General features: G+C 39.4%; 1 protein-coding gene across 2 annotated transcripts in view; it reads left to right on the top strand.

Moving 5' to 3' along the window:
* GRIK1 (glutamate ionotropic receptor kainate type subunit 1) overlaps nucleotides 1–22,286 on the top strand; it is a 134,000-nt gene that overhangs the window by 29,507 nt on the left and 82,207 nt on the right. For both annotated transcript variants that reach the window (XM_058522989.1, XM_058522990.1), the window contains exons 4-6: nucleotides 1,912–1,965; nucleotides 4,963–5,136; nucleotides 13,363–13,506. In XM_058522989.1, the coding sequence (XP_058378972.1) occupies nucleotides 1,912–1,965; nucleotides 4,963–5,136; nucleotides 13,363–13,506 (372 nt within the window). The remainder of the gene's footprint in view (nucleotides 1–1,911; nucleotides 1,966–4,962; nucleotides 5,137–13,362; nucleotides 13,507–22,286) is intronic.

Here is a 22,286-nt window from a genome sequence, read left to right as displayed (position 1 = left end):
ATTTTCCTCAAAAAAAAAAAAAAAAAAATTAGTTGAATGTTTGCTAAAAAAAAAAAAAAGAAGAAGGAACCTATGCCCTCAGTTGTTGATCAAACACCTCCATAATGAAGTTTAAAAAGAAAAGTCAGCCCAGGTTAAAACCTGAAAACCCAGCCTTTGTGTTTCTTTTTCAGTTCCAGAAACAATATTTCAAACCTCAGTGTCCAGGTCCATATCTTGATATAAAACTTGCCCAGTTCCCTTTCAAGAGGTAGTCTTGACTGCAATTACACTATCTAATGACTAAAGTGAAGAATTAGATTCTTGACTGACCCGTGCAGGTTGGCTGTTTGTGCTCCAATGATAGAAGAGACCAGCTAACAAGACCTCATGATGCATAACTTTAAATGTTATTGATGGCCCTATAACAACTCTACCCTTTATAGGATCCTTTTGTGTGCCTGGTCTTGTTATCACCATAGGAGTGACTTACATGCTGTCGGCTCATGATTCATAGAGAGGGTTTCCTTTCATTTGTCTTACCTCCAGGACATTACAATTTCACTAAATATTCCTCTGGTTTCCATGGTAGCAGAAAGGGCATAAGAAGTGTCAAATTGGTGTTCATGTATGTTATGTGCTGTCACCGCATACCCTCTTCATTCTTTATCCCCTTTTGTGTAAAATCATTCTGGCTTACACATCTGAGGCACTTTCCAGGACCTCTGATTCCTCCTGTTGCCTTTCCTGAAACTTTTCAATCCATCTTCTCAGCTGAAGTTATGAAAGTCTTTTCCTTTAATGCAAATGGACATGTTTTCCATACAGCAGTGATTCTCAACCATTGCTGTGAAATACAGAAACCCAGCTCTGCTCTCAGAAATTCTAATTCAGAATGTCTAAGAATATCTGATTTTAAAACTTCCAGAGGGGATTCTCATTTGCATCCAGAGTTTATCAGAATTGTGGAGAAAACAGCCTTGGAAATTTGATTTCTGAGTCTTCTCCATTCATGTCTGTACAAAGACCAAAAATCAGCACCCAAATAGTCCTTTTGTTGACCTATCCCAAGGAAAGCGATACCCTTGATTTGGAAGATTTGGAAACAATAGCCTATCTCCAAACCATTTGCAACTTTTTCTTCTCAGTGGACACCATTTCCAGGAATCCAAAAGTAAGATCACAGTTTAATAAAATATCTCTCTTATCCTTTCTATTCACTTCCTTTTTCTCCCCTTCCCCACCAAACAAAAACAATACACACTAAATGTCTGGAACTATCAAGATCCCAAGATGGTAACTGAGAATCAGAATTAAGAGGCAGTGTAAAATTTGTCTAAGAACAGTCCCAATCCTTCCATCTATAAGCAAATCCTCTTTTCCCCTCCTCATTCTGTGAAATATGATGGGAAAAGGGTAGAGAGAAAGGTTTCAGAGATATACTCATTATAAATCCTCATTTAAATATATCTACATACCAGCATTGCCAATTCAACATTTAATGTGTTCTACTCTGAGGCATTATGGTAAGTTCTAAAGCTAAGGAGATCAATGGAATATATATATATATATCTCCAAGCATGGGATTACTCAAAAAACCAGGCAGTGGAGGAGGCAAAACCCTGTGCCACTATGGACAACTCCAAATATAAAATTTTTTGAGTATAAACCATTTTCAAATTCGATCATCCAACTGATTACTTCGATGTAAGTCAAACAAAGTATAATGAAAGAGCACTGGATGGAGGTCGGTGGCCTGGGTCCTGGCCATGCATCAGTCACTCATGCATCTCAGGTTTCTGATCTGCTGTCTGTGGATTTCAAAAGCCTCTTCCTGTTCTATTTTCCCTAATTACGGCAGTCACCCTACTAACTATCTATTTCTTATTATAATTCTCTCTCTGATTCCTTCTCCTTATTTCTCTTTTGCAGATTCTGTTCATGGGCATGATGACCGAGTACTACCACTACTTTTTCACGACCCTGGTAAGCACATCCAGTAGAAATGTATTCCACACCAAAAGAAACAACTCCAGTTATTTTAAAGTCATCCCCACCAGTGTCAAAGGCAGGATATTGTCATGGAGATTTGCCTTACTTTCCTAAGAATCCTCTAAATCCAGAAATGCTGAACAGCAGGTTTCTTTCTTTCTTTCCTTTTTTAACTAGCATCAATGCATGTGCATCCGGAATGGGATTAAAATGAAACTTCCATTAAATAGAAGTCGTCAAAGTGCAAACTATTAGTAAAGAAGCATCCTCTACATTTTCTCTATACATTAGAAGGCACACCGAAGTGTATCATGGCATTCTTTGATCTGATGTGGTTTACCTGCCTGTGTCCAGTAGATAGCTGGGTTAGGCAGGGGTCACCTGTCAGGTGTTTTGAAGACTGCCAAGAAGAGGAATTTGGAAGATGCTTTGCACATTGAACATTTTGCACCATAAGAAAAATAATGGCTCTAACCCTGAGAAATGCAAAAGAAACTATATTGCCTTAAATTTTGAGGGATTATCAGATCAAGGGAGAATGATTTAGGGTATTTAACACATCAAAATGATGTGATAGTTCTCATTCAATCAATTTCAAAAATCAATCACACACACACACAATACCCCCCCACACACACACACACAGACTCCACTTTCTTACATAAGAAGAAAACACAAAACCAACCTCTTTTTCTAATCTGTAAAGGTGTGTCGACTAAAATCTACCCAGATTTTGGAAGCCTCAGTAAGAATATCATTTTGCCAAATAAAACTGGCAAGGTAGGCTGGTGTAAGGGAAATCAAAGAATTTGGAACAAGGCCCAGGCAGCTGTTATATACATGCTACTGACAGAAGCAGCAAATTCCATTCCTGACTGAAATGTCTCTGAGAGCATGCAGTGGTACAGAAGACATCATGACATGAACGCTTTGGGGCAGTTGTCAAAATTATTACTACTACTGAGCTTGGTGTGAGGGAGTGGGGAAGAGGGCAGAAGTTTCCCTCCCTTGTTGACATCTTGATTGGGTCAGAACAGTCGAGGGAAACCTTGAGAACTGGAACATGTCTTACTCTCCTCACAAATACTGCACTTCCCCCATCACCATGAGCACTCGTGTATTCTCAAGGTGCCATCTGTCTCAGAACATCCCACCATTCCCAGCTGTACACACTCTTAAGAGCTGGTTTTGGAGAAATTTGAGAGATAATACGAACAATCAAACCTAAGAAGGCTGGTCTTCAATGGAGACCCTTGAGGGATAGACATGTTGCCCTCATATCTTTGCTTTCCTCATCCTTCACTCACAAGGGGATTTTGAAAATCGGACCTTGAACTATCCACATTCTCTATTGTATAGAAAACTCACATTAAAGGCTAACCTAATTTTGCACACGTTTGATGTATTCATTTTAGCACATTGTATTTACATACTGGTTGAATCCATGAGCGATTCAATATGCATTCTGGAATGTGTGACCTTCTGTAGCTTGATTAACTTTCCTTTTATTCATCGAGTGTGCTAAAGGAATCATTCTTTCTTCTGTCTTATTCTTTAAATTTGCTTCTTTAAGCATTTTCCTTTGGTTTTATCTGCAGTCTGCCCTGCTTTGCTTTTATATCCTTACCATTCTTGCCCATGAGTATTAACAAAACTTAAAGAAAAAAGAAAATTAGTTACCTAGTTCAAGGGAAAAAATATACAACACTTTAAAAGGCAGTATACTTTTTCTGATACTGAGCTAGGAGCACAGAGCTGTGTTTTTATAATACTACAGTCTAATCAAAGTTATCTTGGGAGAGGGTAGCAATGAGGAGAAGAGTTATTCAAAAGAATGAATTTGTATGCATCTTCTGCAAATACAAATCATGGAGTGTTTCTGCAGCTATGTATGCATCTTCTGCAAATACAAATCATGGAGTGTTTCTGCAGCTACTTCTCTTTCATAACCACTATCATTACTGATAAGGTACTATCTTATATTGCACTTTCATAACGTAATTCCATTGTTAGGAAATTTTTATGGAAGTTTTTTTTTCTTGTTCAATGTTATTTTGAAAGTTTGTTGTATTCTTAAATGTGTTATATATTTTTAATCATATATTTTACGGTCTAACCTTTTTATTTAGGAAAAAAGTTGAAATGATCACATAAGTCTGTTTTAAATGTGAATCCACATAAACTTCCAGTTAACACTCAGTCTATTCTGTAATGGAAAACACTGGGGTGGGTTAAATATTTTTTCCTGAAACATTGTCTGAAAGAGAACTAGTTCTATTATTAAGATTCTCACGTCCACGCGCGACCATATGCTCCAGATTATTCTCTGAAGAGAACACTTTGGTTCTTATTCTGAGCTCGTGTCCAGTAAGCATTCTTCATGCCCTCTTTATAGGGGCTATGGGTTATTTTCAGTGAGCCAAGGAATAGTATTTTTTCCTGCTGGGAGTGATCTTCCTGTCAATACATACGCAATTTCCAGATTTCACCTCTTTGGCAAGACCTGGGGCAGCCTGAGACAGCAAGATGTGATGGAGAAGGGTGTTACTCTTGGGCCCATCACATCACCACTCAGAACCTCAGTTTCCTCATCTATAAAATAAAAGCATTTAACTAAATCAACACAAAGATCCCTTCCAACTCTCCAAACACTATATCTTAGGAACAGAATTCTCTAGCTTCTCATAATGTCATATTCTGTGCTCAAGAGCATACTAATTATTGGCAGCCAAATTCCTCTCCTGGTTTATCCAAACTCTAACAGTATTGCAAAAAATGGATGAAAATGAGAACTTCTTACTGCCTTAGAGTTTCTCAGGCAGCATGCAAATGAAAAACAATAGGAAATATTCTTTTATAAAAACAATGTGATAATGGCTGCCATTTTTGTTTAATGTATTTGTTGCTTCTGCAATCATTAATTCTCTTTTGCATAAAAAGCACTGAAAATGTTAACTTGTTTCTACTTTTATCATTTTTAATACTGCACAGGACTTATTTGCTTTAGATCTGGAACTCTATAGGTACAGTGGAGTAAATATGACTGGGTTTCGGCTACTTAACATTGACAACCCTCACGTATCATCCATCATTGAAAAGTGGTCCATGGAGAGACTGCAGGCCCCACCCAGGCCCGAGACTGGCCTCTTGGATGGCATGATGACAGTAAGTAGTTTTAAAATAGTTATTTAAAGTAACGTTTGAATTCCTTAGGGGTTACGTTCAAAGTCTCATATGCCTTCTATAGTGTGAGAAAAAGTGTTATAACCTGTGCCTTGACTTCTATAAGAGAAGGAGTAAGCTTTTCAGGTATTTTGAAAGCCTGTGCAAGACTACTATCAAAAACTGCTATTTTCAGCTTCCTGACTGTACCTGCTCAGATAAAAATGTTAACAAGAGTAGCGACCACTGTCAGCCAAATGGAGACAAAGCAGAAACCAAAACAAAGGCAAGTGGAGGGGGTTTGACCCCCAGGGATGTGGCCTTGAGAAGGAGGGAGGGAAGGAGGAGGAGCAAGCCGCCTGTAAAAGTTGTGCAAAACCAGTTTGCCTTCCTCGCTTCTGCCGTATCTCAGCAAGCAGGAGCACAGGTGGAAAAACGCCAGATTTACATACGGTTGGTGCATTCACATTCTTCCTGTCCTGGATTCATACAGGCACACCTTTGTAGACATTGACAGTGCTTCACTCTCGAAGCAGATGCCAAAGCACCTCTGACAAGGGAGCGGGACTCTGTTGAACAGATAAACTGCAAACTGTCTCATCAGAGAGCTCCTCGCTAACATCATTTGTCTTTTGTTGTCAAATGCACCTACTCTCGCTTCATTTCTCTAATGAAGCTCCCTGTGTGATGAAGAAAATAGCAAGAAATAAAAAAAAAAAAAGCTTTCTATGTCGGAACAGTGTCATCTAAGGGGAAAGAGCTGGGAAAGTGCGCAGGTAATAGCATTTTAAATTGGCGTAGTATTTCATTCTCTGTTCCCATCATGGGGAGAAGCACTCTTGCTTTTAAGATGCAATTTACCGATACCTGAAAGGTATTATCTTGCAGAGAAATGAACTTGGGATTTCTTTTCTTTTTCTACCTTTATTTTTTGGGGGGGAACAAATGAAAAGAAGAAATAAATGAGTGAATTAAGTGGTTCTGGATGATTCCATGTTCAAGATCCCTGACTGTTTTTTAAACCTGAAATAACTCTTAAGATATACAAAGTGATCTGAGAGATAATGATGGAAAGCATTTTGGCCCAAATGAGCCTTGGGGTGATTTGAAACATTACTTTGAATAAGAACAAGTAGAGAATATCCAGGGAAACACTAGACTTTGAAAGGGAGGGGAGAAAGCCAAAAAGAGAGAGAGATGCTAATATATTGGGTTTTCTTTTGTTTTTCTCAGATTTGTAATTCTATTGAGTTCAAATATGGTTCAAAATCCTCTGCCCACTGCCACTCCCCACCCCTGCCACCTCCCAACAACATTTCTCTCACAGGATAGGATCTCAAATAATTTTTACCTGTGCTTGGTGTGGACCAGTAAAAGAGTTACGGCTTGGAGCAATGTTAACACAGATTGCGGATTCACACCAAATATTAAATATTCATCACATGTATGGCTTAATTTACCACAAAAAGTATTTGTTGTGTTAAGTTATACTGAGCTGACAGAACAGTTTGTACATAGTGACTGAGAAGAGGCAACCATTGAACAAGGGAGATAGAGCCATGCAGTTCACACCACATCAGGCTGGGCATGAGGTGTGCTGCTCTCCCAGGACTGCTGCCTAGGCAGGGAGCATGACAGAACCACGTCCCAAAGGATAGAAGAGGTCCCGCTCAGCCTAGGGTTTATTACTGTCATCTCGCCTAAGAGAGAGATTTCTAGGCTTTGTTATTGTTGTTATTATTACTATTGTTATAAACTATAAAAAGCAAAATGGAGATTTATCAGAACAGAAGAGGGTGGCTCACTAGTGTGCTGGAAGTAGGGAGAGTACCTATGTCAGGTCATGTCAATACTCGTCAAAAAAAGTGGTGGAACGCAGCTCCCACTAGAAGTTGGATCCCATAGTCACGCAGATTTAACTTTGAAACTGATTTTGTGAAGCATACTACTAACCTTTATTTACCCAAAGAGTCCACTTTGCAGTTCACTGTTTCCTTCCTGCTTCTAGTAGAGTGGCTAATTTGGAGATGGAGAATCTTAAAGGTCAACTAGAAGGGCATCCAATGGCCTAATCGCTGAGTCAAGAGAGCACACCCAAGTCCCCAAGCTGGGGCCTAGTGCTACCAAAGCTTTGTTTTCAAGTTGCCTCTGTTCTCAAACTCTTTCTTTTCTACCTTAAAGATAAAGAGCCCTGTGGTTTGAATTCTACGGTGTCTGTGTATCTCAGGTCCTGCATTGCATTCATTCTTAGATTCTTGCATCTCTAGCATTTGTTGCTGCCAATGCCTAGATCCTTCCCCTCTTCAGGTTTGCTCAAATGCCACTTCACCAGAGAGGTCTTCTATGAACCTGCTGCCTAACATGGTGTCCCTCTCCCTGTCATTTTCTCTCTAACCTGCTTGCTTTTCATCGTAGCCCTTAGGACTCAATATATCATATTTTAATTTGTCTGTCCAGTGCCTTCCCTTACAAGAATATAAACTCCATGAGGACAGAAACTTTGTCTATTTGTGCTCTGCTCTATCCTCAGCACTAGAAAAGGCCTGGAACAAAGTAGGCCTTCAATAAATATATATTTAATAAAGGAATTAATGTACTAAATAAATATGAATTGAGCTTCTACTAAGACTCAAGATATTAAATGAAAAATATACATATAGTCCTGAAATAGTTCCGTAAAAATCCAAAGACAGCTTCTATAAAGAAGAAATAGGCATGATTAGTGAAGATAGAGATTATTCTAAAGGAGTAATATTATTTCAAAAATTAGCCATAGAATAACTACTATTAATGTTTAAGTAATGCCATTACTATAATAGAATTGCTTTCCCTGAAATCATATGCATTATCCTACTATTCGCCAAGGTGAATTTCTCTGTAGCCATTAATAGTTGTATTTTTGTGTGTGCCACACACATATACAGATACCTGTATGAATATATAATATAGGAATTCTTTTTAAAACTCATGTACTTTACTTCCCATCTACTTCTATTTTCCTCTTTAATATTTTTAACTATTAAGAATTTCTTAGAACTTCGTACACTAAAAATATCTTCAAATAACATTATTATATATGTCAAAACATATCCAAATCCGAAAGTAAGAAGTAAGTTATGTCCAAGTCAAAAAACTTTGACTCTATACTTAAGAGCCATAGATTTAATTAAAGGAAAAAAAACATTGACTTTAAAAATAGGGTTAAAATTGACTTAATTAAGAGAACTGTTACTGAGTCAATAGAGCTCACAAATAGTGAAACTTGTTATTTAGAAACATCTTGAGATTAAAAAAAGAAAAAGGTTTATCAACCAACGTGTTAATTAACTCAACTGAAGTTTGGAGTGATTTTATAAAATTTACTTCATTTCTTTTCACTATGTTTAAATATCTCTCAGCATTTGGGCTGAGTCAATCTATTGGCTTTTGGATAGAGGGATAATGGGGTGGATGGATTCTTCTCTGTGAACCAAAATTGTGTATGATTCAATACCTGCAAAGGAGTCACAGCAACAACACAACACTGATCTGTCATCTGCTTTCTCAGTTCTTCAAATGCACTCACAATATGAAGTTATGTCAGTAGCTTTGTCTTACGTGTGAGCATTTCCTATAATCATGATCCACAGGGAAGATCTTTGAGTGTCCACCTTGCGTGTCTGTTGCTATTCCAGTGATGAAAGAGAATAGGAAGCAGGATTCAGTGAATAAAACAAGATCTTTCCAGATGAAGAAAGCCTAGATTTAAGTCCTTGCTGTCTCCTGAATAACTAAATGACCTGAGTAAATTATTTAGCCTCTCTGAGCCTGCTTGCTCATCTGTAAATCTGTATAATAATACTTCACAGTGTTACTCTACAGATTAAATTAGATAACATATACAAAGCCTCTAGGACATAGAATTGAATTTACTTGATGGTACCTGCTGTTTTGCCAATTTGTAGTCAATAAAAAAAAAAAAAAAGACACTCTGAAATACCAAGGCAGAATCCATATTCTTTGGCTTGCACACGGAGCCCAAGATGGTCCCTTATTAGGGACCTATGTGACCTTGTGTGACCAGTGGTATCACCCAGGTGTGTTTTCCAGCTCCACATATAGTCCTCTTTTCCCAATTCCTCACTGTCTCTCAAAAGCTGGCAAACGTTCCTTGAGATTCACAATATGCCAACCTCTGTGCCAGGTCTCATGGGACCTGCTGGAGTTGCTGTCCTAATCACTGAATTTCTAGATTATGAGTACGTGGTGGCAGCTTTGCCACCTTCCCCAGCCTGTGTCCAAACCCCACTTCGCTTGTGGGTTGTTCTTTTCAGCATTGTGGATGCTTAGGATGCTCACCGCCTCTTCCACTTTGGCTCCCTCAGCAGCATCCACTCCCCGCAGGGGAAACTAGCTAATTCATACTAAGAGGCAAATTTCTGTTAGCTCTATGCTGTGGGTGAGATATGTGGATTTTAATAGACAAACCTGTTTATACCAAGTGAGAGAGGAAGTTCAGAATATGAGGGGGAGCGAGTGTTATTCGGGAGTACTTCTCTCTTACAAAACTGCCTTGTCCATCCATAACAGGTTAGTGAATGTTTCTAAATTTGCAGAGAAGATGGGAAAGCTATACTTTTTGCCCATTTGCTCCCCAAAGATTAGGTCTCCCTTCAGCACCCCAATCTTGTCTAGCTTTTTTCAACAACAGTTATATACCAGGCAGACAGCAGATTGTGGGGACTCTATCGGCCATCCGGTGTTGTTAGTCCTCATCCTACGGTGAGGCAGCATCTCATTGGGTTGTGTCGGGGTCCCCAAGACCACATTCAGGTTTCATTATTTGGAAGAAAGACTCACAGAAATCAGAAGACCCGTTACACTCACAGTTACAGTTTATTACGGCAAAGCAATACAGATTACAATCAACAAAGGAAAAGGTTGTAAAGGGCAAAGTCTGGAGGAAACCAGGCATGAGCTTCCAGTGGTTCTCTCCCAGAAGAGCTGTACTCATAGTACTTTATTCTTGCAGCAAAGACGTATGAAAACATTTATGAAGCGTTGCCAACCAGCAAAGCTCACTCAAGCCTTGGTGTCTAGGGTTTTTATTGGGAGTCAGTCACGTGCATAGAGCACCCACATAGCTGACTTTAGTTACTCAGTCTCCAGACATTCCAGAGGTCAAATTGATACAGCGTGACCCAGGGCCCCAGATGAACAAAAATAGGCACTCACCACAAATCCTAGCACTGCCCAAGACCTCAGGGGTCTAAAAATACTCTGATCAGGCCGGATATTCCAAGGATTCAGAGGTTATTTCCCAGGAGCCAGTCAAAGGCCAGTCCTTCCTTTGGAATGCACAGAGTTCCAGTACCCCGAGCCTGCTGAATTAACCCTTTACTGCACATCGTTGTAATAACCAAAACATCGTGTATTGGAGAGAAGCCTGCTTTCCATATGCTTGTTTCATGATCCATGTTGTAGTAAAGTGATTGTCTTAGGGGCATTGAGCAATGTGGTTTTATCCAAGCTTTAGATATGAATAAAATGTGAACATAAACACATCTGGAAGAATAAAATTTGAAACACAGGCCAATTTCTTTCACATTTACCTAAAATGACTTGAGAGTTGCTGTTCAGCAAGCAGGCCTCCAGCACAAAACTGAGAAGGGGAGGAAATTCAGTGGTAGTTTATTAGTGCTATAAAATAGAGTAAATGTCTTCTCCATCTAAGAAAACATTGTATGTCAAGGGAAGCATAGTTTTAGAATAAATGGTTTTCTTCTTTGAATTTGAAAATCACTGATCAGGCCTATGGTTCTGAACCATGTTTTACCCAGATCAGTGTAGAGGCAGCCTTGACAAAGAAAGTCAAAATCCTTTCTAAGCTAAGTTTATGGAAAAATTAGATATTAGAATTCCACTCCTCACACTTCTCTATCAAATCAATCAGTCAATTAGTGACTACACATACAAATTTGTAAAAAAGTATATCTCGCTGCTAAAATGGTCCAGGTCCCCATAGCATAGTAGCTAAGGGGGTGAGCTCTGAATTCTAAGTTTATATCCTGAGTAGGAGTCCTCATTTCTTGTCTCACCAGCTATATAACTTTAGGCAAGTTATTTCCTAAAGTTATTTCTCCAAGCCTCAGTTCCCTTGTCTGTAAAGTGGGGACAATATCTATTTTGAAGGTTTAATTTCAATAATTAAAGGAGACAACATGCGTAAAACGCTTAGAGTGCCTGGCATGTAGTAAATTGTCAATGACTACTAACCATTATTGAGCTATTATTGTAATTATTAGGTCATCAGACTAATACTTGCTTTAGAGGCAGCTCTGCTTCATGATGAGAGCATAAACTCTAGCACCAACTTCCCGGGGTTTGAATCTTGGCTTTCCCACTATGAGTTTGGGGATGCCATTTAACCCTGTCATTCCTTTATCTATAAAAGAATAAAGGTTATGGTGAAGAATGACTGTTTACAAAGTATTTAGAACATCACCTGACATATAATAAGAGCCTGATAAAAGTCAGTTATTATTATTGATTGCATTTCAAAAAGTCTCATTCTGCTGGTAGATTACTCTCCTTCAATTACACCAAGAGTGGTGAAGAACATGGGTGTTAGAATCAGACAGTCATGGGTTCAAACCCTGGCCATGCAGCTCATTAGCAGAGTGGCCTTGGACTAGTCACTTAATTTCCCTGAGCCTCAGTTTTCTCATCTATAAAATGGATTATATCAGTTTTGAATTGAAATAAAACATTTTTAAGTTTTAACAATCACAACCACTAGCACTACCAATCTAACTTCTATATGTCAATCATATAAATATGAGTGAAACGATTTATCTTGGAAATACATCTTAAAACCTTGAGATTATACAGTTCTCACAAAAACGTATTTTATCTTAAGGCATGAAATAATGTTAATTCCTTCAGCAAATATTTATTAAACAACTTTTATTTGCCATTAACTGTGCTAGCCACTAAAGAATGAAGTCAAGCAGTTTCTGCCTTCAAGAAACCCACATTCTTATTGAGAAACAGATGTGACTATAAATATACATGGAAAATGCAATGATAAAGAGGAACAAGATAATAAGGATTCAAGTAGAGATATTCTCTGGTCTCAAAGATGGATAGAATGAAAAATGTAGTAACCCTTATCCTCTCTTTCCACCTCCATCAAGACATGCTTAATAAATGCATAGCAAATATTGAGTAAATCAACTGATTTCAGAAAACCACGTGATAGTCTTCATTCTATGACCCAGATTCTAGATTTAACTCTTCCAATTATCAGATATATGTATGACCCTATACAAATCAATATCCTGTCTGGAGGTCAGTTTTCCTACATAATAAATAGTTTTATCTATCCGTTCTGCTTATTTGGGGAGGTTATTGAGAATTTCATATGAGCTAATATAGTTGAAGTTGCAATGAAAACCCTCAAGTAAAATGTGAAGGTATTATAAAGCTTTATCCTTAAAGAAAACCACAGGGCAGTATATTTTATAAAATGCTGGAAGTTTTATGTGAAATTTTGAAAATAAGAGAAATTTCATGAGGAAGGGAAGAAGGGGATGCCCAGCCCCAAAAGGAACGATGACTTAAAATCTCTATCAGGAAAGCAAATACTGAGAAAACAGGCATATTTTGAGCAAGTTACACAAGTCTGTTCTTCAGAGGGTCACCCTCAACCTGCTGTTTAATTTGGTTCCATGTCTACAACCTTCTTGACTCTGGTAAATGGAAATGACCAACACAAGTATCCCTATCTAGAAATTACCTGTTAGTTTTACTCGCAGCAGTTTCTTTCTACCAAATAGAAACAAATAAATAGATATATAAACAGATATAAATACTGAGAAACAACATCTGATATTGAAATATTGAGCTTTAGTAGCTTCTAACTCAATGTAGATAATCTTAATACCATGCTTAACATAGAAGACACTCCAAAAATATTTGTTCCCTGAATCAAGTCTTTTGTGGCTGATCTGAGTTGCTTTTTTTTAAGAACTCAAAACAAAGCAGAGCTATGACTCCAATTTACTCAGGAGTAGGAGGTATTATTTCAGAGAAAAATAGCTATTGGAGAGTGAAAACTGTTCAGCTAGAGAATAAATGGCTGTTGAGATCAGACAAATAGGAGAGAAGGAAGCAGACAGAATGATTATGCAGGTAGAGGAAGGTAAGCAAAGGTGGAATTGAAGATGTGGTGTGTGTTTTCCTCCACAGACAGAAGCGGCTCTGATGTACGATGCTGTGTACATGGTGGCCATTGCCTCCCACCGGGCTGCCCAGCTGACCGTCAGCTCCCTACAGTGCCATCGACACAAGCCATGGCGCCTTGGACCCAGATTTATGAACCTGATCAAAGAGGCAAGTGCTGCTCCCTCACAGCTCAGTTCTTCCTTTGGCTTAGCTGTTTGACTTGCTCATTTAGTGTGGTCTTCCCACATAGCTCTATTGGCATGATATCTATAAAGGAAGAGAAGCCAAATTCAACCAGTCTGCTGGGATTTCACTGGTAAAACTTTGTCTAGAAGAACTACCAGGAATTTTCCAGTGTGTTGTTGAGAAGTTCAAAGAAGTTATCAGATCATAATACTCACCTTCCTTCATTTCAGTGATGGCCTCAACTGCTGCTGGCCCCCCACACATGTTCATAAGATCCCAGAGGTGCTTATTCCATGGCCATTGTGTCAAGGAGTGGGTTGGTCCATCACTGAAGGGTGCCAGAGATAGTTCCTACATCATCAGCCCACAATCCCAGTGGTTTCCTAATTCTCAGGTTGTGCAGGACTAAATGGAAGGATCTCTTTGTCCTTTGGCATACTGGTTATTTTGCCATTTGTCAGCAAACTGGAAAAGTCCAGTCCCATTCAAAACCTACTCAGTGTGCCAAAGGATTTTCAAGGGCACAGTGTTTTTGAGGGAGAAGAGTTCTTCATTATTGCCCTGGGATCCTGGACTATCCCCCACCCTTTTCTTTTCTCTAAGGTAATTTGACTTCTCTTCAGCAGACCTTGTTTTAAGATCCTGAGACTCCTTATAGATATGTATCCTTGGATTATCTTTGATCTCAACATTCACTTCAGAGTGTATCTGGACTTGACAAGATGAAATAAGGCACTTGGGAGCAGCCAGGCCTGACTGAATATACATCCTGTCGTATACTCTGTGATGCTGCTCAAATGTGTTCTCTGTGGGATGTGGAAATTCACCTCTCAAGTGGAGAGTATCTTTATTCCTCTCTGCACTGTAGAAGGTTGGGGTGAGACAAAGCCATAAAAGAGAAGAATGGCTGGGAACATAGTACAAGAGAAGAATGCCAGCCAAGAGCAAGGGAGACATACTAGAGAAAGATACTTACTTTGGGCTCTGTCTCTGCTGGTCTCTTCAGCACCTACAGACCTTTTCTTTGGCCATTCAATCTACTTCCTCATTGAAGGCTGACCCTGATCCCTAAGGGGGAGGACCAGAAAGGCAGAATGGATGAGGGTTAACACTACCCATTCTCCAAAGCAAGGCTATTTGCAAGGCTGAGACTAGCATATGGCAAGCAGCAAAGAAATGCCCCGGGGCACACGACTTAAGGAGGTACTCACTCTCAGGTGTGAACCCTGCACTTACGGGAGACTGAGAGGGGGTGCTTCCTTAAATTTGTTGCTTGAGTTGAGTGAGGATAAAGAGTAAGGTTAATATTTGTGAGGAATAGTACAGAAACATAGTAAGAATCTGAAATATTAGTTATTCTCTTACCATTGGAATAGATCACTAATAACAGCCTCACTCACTTTACTGAGGATGATGCCAGGAATTTAAAACTGACAACAACAACAAAGAAGTCACAAATAGGCATGAAATGAAATACTCTTTCTGACAGCTACATAAATCTGACAACTGTGCCTAATAGAAAAACATCATATAGCCTCCGCTCTCCGGGCAGCGATCATGGTTATGTCCTGAATCTCCATCCTGATCACCTTGATCTTCAACAAGAAAACAGCTGGTTTCCTTTATCTCATACTAATGCAAGAAGAGACAAGAGGCCACATGAAAGCTTTAGATCAAACATTCAGAGCACCTCAAGCACCTTTTTGCTTGTGCTTAAGTTGCATAAGAATGTGAAGTTATCAAGCCACATTTAGACATGTTTAAAGAAATAATGAGCCCCAAGATGAGGGACCACATTGAAAGCAAAAAAGCATTTTGCATTCATTTTCTCCAAAAAGCAAATTTCCCATTCTCAGGCTCCACAGTTGGGGGTGGAAGGAAGAGGACAGAGGCATTAGAAACCTTTACACCATTGTGCTCATCCCTCTTTTGTGTGCTTAGCTATGATGCCATATACTGCCTTCAGTAGGGTGTAGGTACCTGCAGAGAAGATGGGGTTGGGGGTTACCAGAAGCAATGCCCCAGCCTATTGAAGGACTGGCAATGAGGGAATTTCGAGACAAACTAAAGCATACAAAAGTGAGAAAATGCAGATGTTTCTTTCAATGAGTACAAAATTCCAAAATACTTCGTAGGCATCAAGGTTTACTAGGAAACATGAAATAAGGCACTCGGTCCTAAAACTTCCCAGGTTCTTTCTTTTAATAACTCTCACTCTCTAAGATTTCCAAAACTATAATCAGAAATAACATAAAGGAGCAAGTCAGCAGATTGAATTTATGGGGTGAAGATCAAATTCGTCACAGGAGGTAAACTTCCCGAGCAGAGAAGTAGTTGTGTGTGCACTAATCCCTGATTGCTCCACACATCATTTAGAACCAGTAAACCTTTAAGAAGGGTCTCTCCAGCTAACTACCTTTCAGTGTTTGGGGATGACTAGAAAGAGGGGAAGAATTAAAGAATATTTTAAACATGAGAGACTGTGCTATAGTGTCATCTCTCTGGGCATTTGCTGAGCAAACGCTTATAAGATTATAAAAATTCCCATTCAACAAGCATTACTGGGACACCATTATATAAGTAACATGAACTTAGCACCATAGAGAAATATCTCCCCCAAAATTAGAATATGTGGTCTCTACTATCCACTAATAAGAATTCTACATAGCAGAGGAATGACAGGCTTCATTTGAAGCCTTCTTATGTCATAGGATAAAGCCTACACTTTTCAGCAGGATATGCAGGCTTTCTAGTGATCTCATTCCTGATACCCTCTGCCATCTCTCTCATCTCTTGCCCCATCCCTAGCATTTGCTGGATGTATTGTGGCTTGCTGAACTTGCCATATGCTCCTATCAAATTCCCTTGCCTCTGATTGGAATGCCTCCTCTGAGTCATCCTTTATGTCTCAACTCAAGCACTAATTCCTATCTGCTGGCCCTGACTTATAAGTGTAGGCTCATTACCTCCATTGCAGCTGTTATTAGACCATCATCTTTGTCTATATGTCTATCTCCAAGCTGTGTTTTCCCAGTCTCAATTCCCTAGTTCTTGTACAGCGCTGGGCATAGAATGAGCGCCCAATAAATAGTTGACAAACAAGTGAATGAAGGAATTAATAAATAAGCAAAGGAACTACAGAACACACAGAACCTATAAGCAAGTACTGTAGGATATACTCAGAACATGAATATCATATCCAGAGACAATTCAATAAGGCAGAGCCTGGACCTGGACTAGACTTGTCTACAGCATCCTCGTTCTGGTGGGAGAGTGAGGCAGGTGTCTCAGGAATAGGCCAGGCACAGGGAGCAGACCCTGAGACTTAACCACAGATTCCTATCTGTGTGAACTTCGTCATTTAGCCTCTTTGTGTCTCAGTTCCCTCTTCTATAAAATGGGGATAAAAATACTCACTCCAGGTGCCAGCCCTGTGGCGCAGTGGTTAACTGTGCGTGCTACGCTTCGGTGGCCCGGGATTCGCAGGTTCGGATCCCGGGCGCGCACCAATGCACCGCTTGTCAACCCATGCTGTGGCGGCATCCCATATAAAGGAGAGGAGGATGGGCACAGATGTTAGCCCAGGGCCAGTCTTCCTTGGCAAAAAAAGAGGAGGATCGGCATTGGATGTTAGCTCAGGGCTGATCTTCCTCACACACACACACACAAAATACTCACTCCATGTGTTTGTGGGAGTTACATATGTTATATGTATAGCCTAGCAAATGTCTGGCATGTAGTGATTTCTCAATAAAAGGTAACTACCATTAAATGGAAGATTCTGTTAAAAATGTACATCATACAAGGTGACTGTCAGGAAGAAATGAGGCCGTGCATATAGAACGTTAAGTACATTGTCTAGCATATGTGCACCGCACACTTGCTGTTGTTATTATTGGCATTACTTTTATTGTTACTGGACCCCAAGATGAAGTAGCAGTGTTTGCAAGAAGGAGGATAGGACCTAGCAGTGGAAAATCAAGAGTTCCATGGAGACAGGCACGCAGCATACGAGAGGCCAACCGCAATGATGCCGGGGAAGGAGAGAACTCACCGTTATTGAGCACACACATGATTATTCAAATGGGGCCCAAAGATATTAGTAGTAATCAGCCAGGCTGAGCTGTAAAAAAAACCTTGGCAAACCACATCTCAGGTCAGTCTGGGAAATGATAGCTGAATGTGGGGGCTGAGTAAGCTGAAGTACTTCCTACCTGCAGTCAGAGTTACTCCGGGTCCAGAGTAAGTTCCAGCGGGCCATGGGGAAATCAGTGGGAGCAGCTGTAGAAGGAGCAAGGCTGCTGGGAAGCAGTTCTATAATCACAGGTGCTGGGAAGAGCAGTGAGCTGTGAGCACAGCAAAGTAATCACAAATTTTAAGTTAAGGCAGTGGTTCTTAACCACTCTGTCTTACAGACCTTATATTAAAGCTGATTTAAATCATGGATCCATTGTTCCCATAAAAAGCATACAAATTTGTCTGCAATCTCTGGGGACTTACAGACACACTAGGTTCTCTGAAACTCATACTAAGTGTGTCTAGACTGGGTACTGAAAGTAGAATTTGATTGAAAGGGCCTTCCAGTACAGTGAACAGCAAAAGCATAAATGAAATATACGGAATCCTGTTGGGCTTAGATGGAGTGGTCCCATATGGAAGTAGTAGGAAATAAGTTTAAGTAAATATGGAGAGACAATTGGTGGAAATTGCCTGCTGAGCTGAGAAATTCAAATTTGATTGATAATTGATAGGAAGTCACTGTTTTTGGGAGACAGAGACATAATATTTCAGATAGTTTACGTTGGTAGGTATGTATAGGTTTGATTGAAACAGAAAAACTCACAAGCATTATTGAGGAATTGTAGGCATCTTGGTTTGGAAACAATCATCACTTATAAAGAGCTGGAAGAGAAAAGAATTTGTATAAGAGAAATATACAAGTGTTTCTTGAGTACAACCCTAAGTTCTCTTTTAGGACTAAACTCATCCGGTTACTTCCCTATTGGAAAAGTCCACTTGGATGTCCTGGTGCCACCCACATATCAGCAAACTCCCAGGTAGAGTCCATCATTTTATCTATTAAATCTATCATTGCTATAATAGGCCAAGTGTCAATTAAAGACAATGTAACTGGTTTGTCCAACAAACACAACTAGTGGGACAGCAATTTATTTTTGCTCCTACTGCCCATTTAAAATTATTAAGTGAAAATCTGGGCAGAGACCATGACTTTTTTGTTTACTTAAGGTAATGGCAGTCCCGGCGTCCCTTTGAGTGGAACCTCAACTTTATAATTAGAATATCCTAAGATATTAATCAGAAGACCACTTTGATTGAACATCAAATTTCTCTTCTCCCTACATTCAAGTCTGCTGGAAGACTCTAGGGAAATGGAGGAACATGGTTGGCTTCTCCTTTTTCTCCTTTCCTTACTTCTTCACCACACTCTTAGCTGTTGTACTTCCTATGAGGCTCAAAACGAGTTAGGACAATTCTTACTTGGTGGGGCTGCTCTGTGCTCTATGGGCTTAAAAGATAGTTTGAGCTGGCATCCCCAGAGGACGTGGGAGATTTTTAAAGCTAACTCTTTCTCTTGAAGCACTTTCTTTGACTCTTTATGAGTTCCTGTTGGGCAGTCTCTCCTGATGTTTCTTTGACACAGACCAATGGATACCTGTTTCAGATGGAAGAGTATCATGCTTCCTCAACCCCTCAACATCCAGTAGTACAGCTCTTGCTCTTTCTGCTGAAGTCTCCTCATCCCTCTAGACAGTCCTCTTGACTATAATTCAGGACAATCCCACCAAGTACTGAGGATCCAAATATGGTCCATAGGAAATGCCCACTCATCTCTTCCCTGGAAATTTTGGGAGTGCCTCTAATTGAGATGCAGCAGGCTTCTCTTGGTTGACCGACCATCTCAATTAGCCAACTCTTGTGTAGGCTTCTTTTGTCACTTGGGAGTCACACCCCAGTCCCTAGTCAACCTTAACTCATGTTTGAGTCAGCGACTGGTCTTCTGCATCACCAACTGCAGCCAACCTATTTCAAATTTCCCTGAATGGCCCCCTGGAACCTCCACTCACCAGAAATGAGATTAGAAAATGGCATCCCAAAGGTAGAAGAGTGTGAACTCACAGAAAGGCAACAGCTCTCTCCAAAGAAATCTCTTCTGCAATCACCTCTACCACATATGTGACATCTTTTATAAATCCTTGATCTGGAACAATCTCTGGGGGGCACTTCCTCTGTACATATGCATAGAGAACTTCGGAGTGTCTAACTACCTATTCTAGTGTTCTGATAGCTATCATATTAGTACCTGAGTTGAAACATTACAATATGATAGAACACATCACTGAAACCAGACCTCTACAGGTTGTCTAAACTTCTCCATCCACCTCCGCATACGCATCTAATTAATTAAGTACTGTCAACTTGCTATCCTAAATATTCTTCAGCAGCCTTCCTTGCCGATGGCCCTCATCATTTCTCACCTGGACTATTAAAACAGCCTCTGATTATGCCCCATATCTAGACTCTCAGCACCTTTACAACTGTTGTCTATATATAAGCAAAGTGATGTACATAAATGCATATTAGGTATTCTAACCTCTAGAAACACAAACTTGCTTGTGTCTGCCATGTTGTTGTCATACAGTGGAGACAGATGGGTTTCTCTTTTCCTGACTAAAACCTACCTTGTAACACCCCTTTTGTTGTACTCCTTTCACTCTGGAAAGCACTGCCTCACATTTTTCCCTTGGGCTAACTCTTAGACTTCATTTTCTCTAGCGAGCCTCACCTGAATGTCTATTTGGGGATGAGTCTTCCACTGGACTCCATGGCTCTTGTACATCTCTATGTTGGCACTTAACATGCTTCAGTTAGACACTGTAAGATTGTTCCCTTGGACAAGGACAGAGTCAATTTATCTTTGTGTCCTCAGAGCACTGTCCCTGTATATGGCAGACATTTAAAAGAGGCTTGTTGAATTGAACACAGGAAGTTAAAATCTAGCAAACTCTTAATAAATTTTGCTGAACCAATACTTAATTTTAAACTATGTAAATAGTTCCTAATTGCTCTGGTCCAAAATAAATTTACTACATAGGAGTTAAAAATTATTTCCAAATGCCAATGTATATGAGATATCACTGAGGGCTATATAACATATGAGCACCTTTCTGCCTCTGTTTTGCTATGAAAATATAATTTATTGATTCTATTTTGATGGAATGAAGATTAGATATTTGAATATATAAGTGAGATATTTAAATTCAACCTTTTAAACATCAAAGAGTAAAAGATAAAATTCTCCACTGAGGCAACTGTATTTGCCTTGATATTTATTTGGACTTTTATTTAGTAGGTCAGTCTTGAGTGTTGTTTTTTTTTTTTTTAGGGGTTCCAGGTGAAAAATTACAGAGTTGAAAAAAATTAAGGTCCCTGGAGAAACATAAGCTCTGACATGTTTTTATTATACTGTGTCTCCACTGAGTAACACTTCTCATTATTGCATGCCATTTGATTTTTAATGCCAGGACAAGCTGTCCCTTGGATTAATTAGATGACATTGGATCTGGCAGCAAACTCAGTCAAATTTCTACTCTGGAAAAACTTCCATTTATATTTCTCATTCTGCACCTAGTGAAAAGTATCTGCATTCGACTCCTCATTCTTCAGCATCACCGCCTAGTTTGCACTGTGTACATGAAAACTATTCATCCCAGCACTTTCTCACATTTAGGACATTTAGACCTAAAGGAAGAGTGAATTTTTCAGGTCCTTCCCTCAATTCCCTGTACAGCTCTGGACAGAGAAATGAGATCAGTCGTTAAGCGTTCATAATTTACAGTTTTTACCAACTATATGCATTGCCTTATATATAATTAAGGTGCTAAGATACCTGTCCCTGAAATATTCCTTCAGTGACTAGGTGTAGAATCACCTGTCAGAAATGTTGAAACGGGGTGTTGGCATAGGATGGGAGGTTCTGCTAAACTCTCCTTTGTTTATACGATTCTAAATAACATTTGTACTTATAAGATAGCATTCAGAGACTTCTGTCAATTGGCTTCCTCCCATTCCGCTACTAATGTCCTGGTTCTGCCTACATTGATTGAAGAATTGGCTTTCTATGCCATAGTCTGTTATGTATGTGTGTATGTGTGCGCCTGTTTAATTTACTTAAATAAATGTCATTTTATAGATACATATGCACATATATGTATATGTATGTGTGTGTATATATATATATGGGGATGTGTGTATGTGTTTGTGTGGGTATATATGTATGTATACATATTTGTGTGTCTATATATATTAGTCTGTCTATATATTTTATTCAGCAATTTGTTTTTCCAGTCAATCTTACTTAAGTTTTGAAATATATCGAAGTCAATGTATATTTATTATTAATCAGTTCATTCATTTTCATTGAAATCTAGTATTCCATCATTCATTCCACAAATATCTACTGAATACCTAGTATGTGGCAGACACTATTCTAAACACCAAGAATGCAATCGTGAGCAAAACAAAGTCCTCGCTCTCATGGAACTGATACTCTAGTGGGGGAATCAGACATATGTAAAAGGAAATACAGTACTTCAGATGATGACGAGGATTATCAGAAAAGCAAAGTATAGAAGAGGGTGGGGTTTGCCAGGGTCCTGGAAGAGAGAAATGAGCATTGCTGTGTTATATAGGGGAGTTAGAAAACATCTCACAGGTAAGGTGAAACTTAAGTAAAGCCCTGA

Source organism: Diceros bicornis, chromosome 27 (genome assembly GCF_020826845.1).
Source record: "Diceros bicornis minor isolate mBicDic1 chromosome 27, mDicBic1.mat.cur, whole genome shotgun sequence".
NCBI classification, from domain to species: Eukaryota; Metazoa; Chordata; class Mammalia; order Perissodactyla; family Rhinocerotidae; genus Diceros; species Diceros bicornis.
Note: the sequence above shows the minus strand (reverse complement) of the source record. Positions and strands in the feature narration are given on the sequence as shown.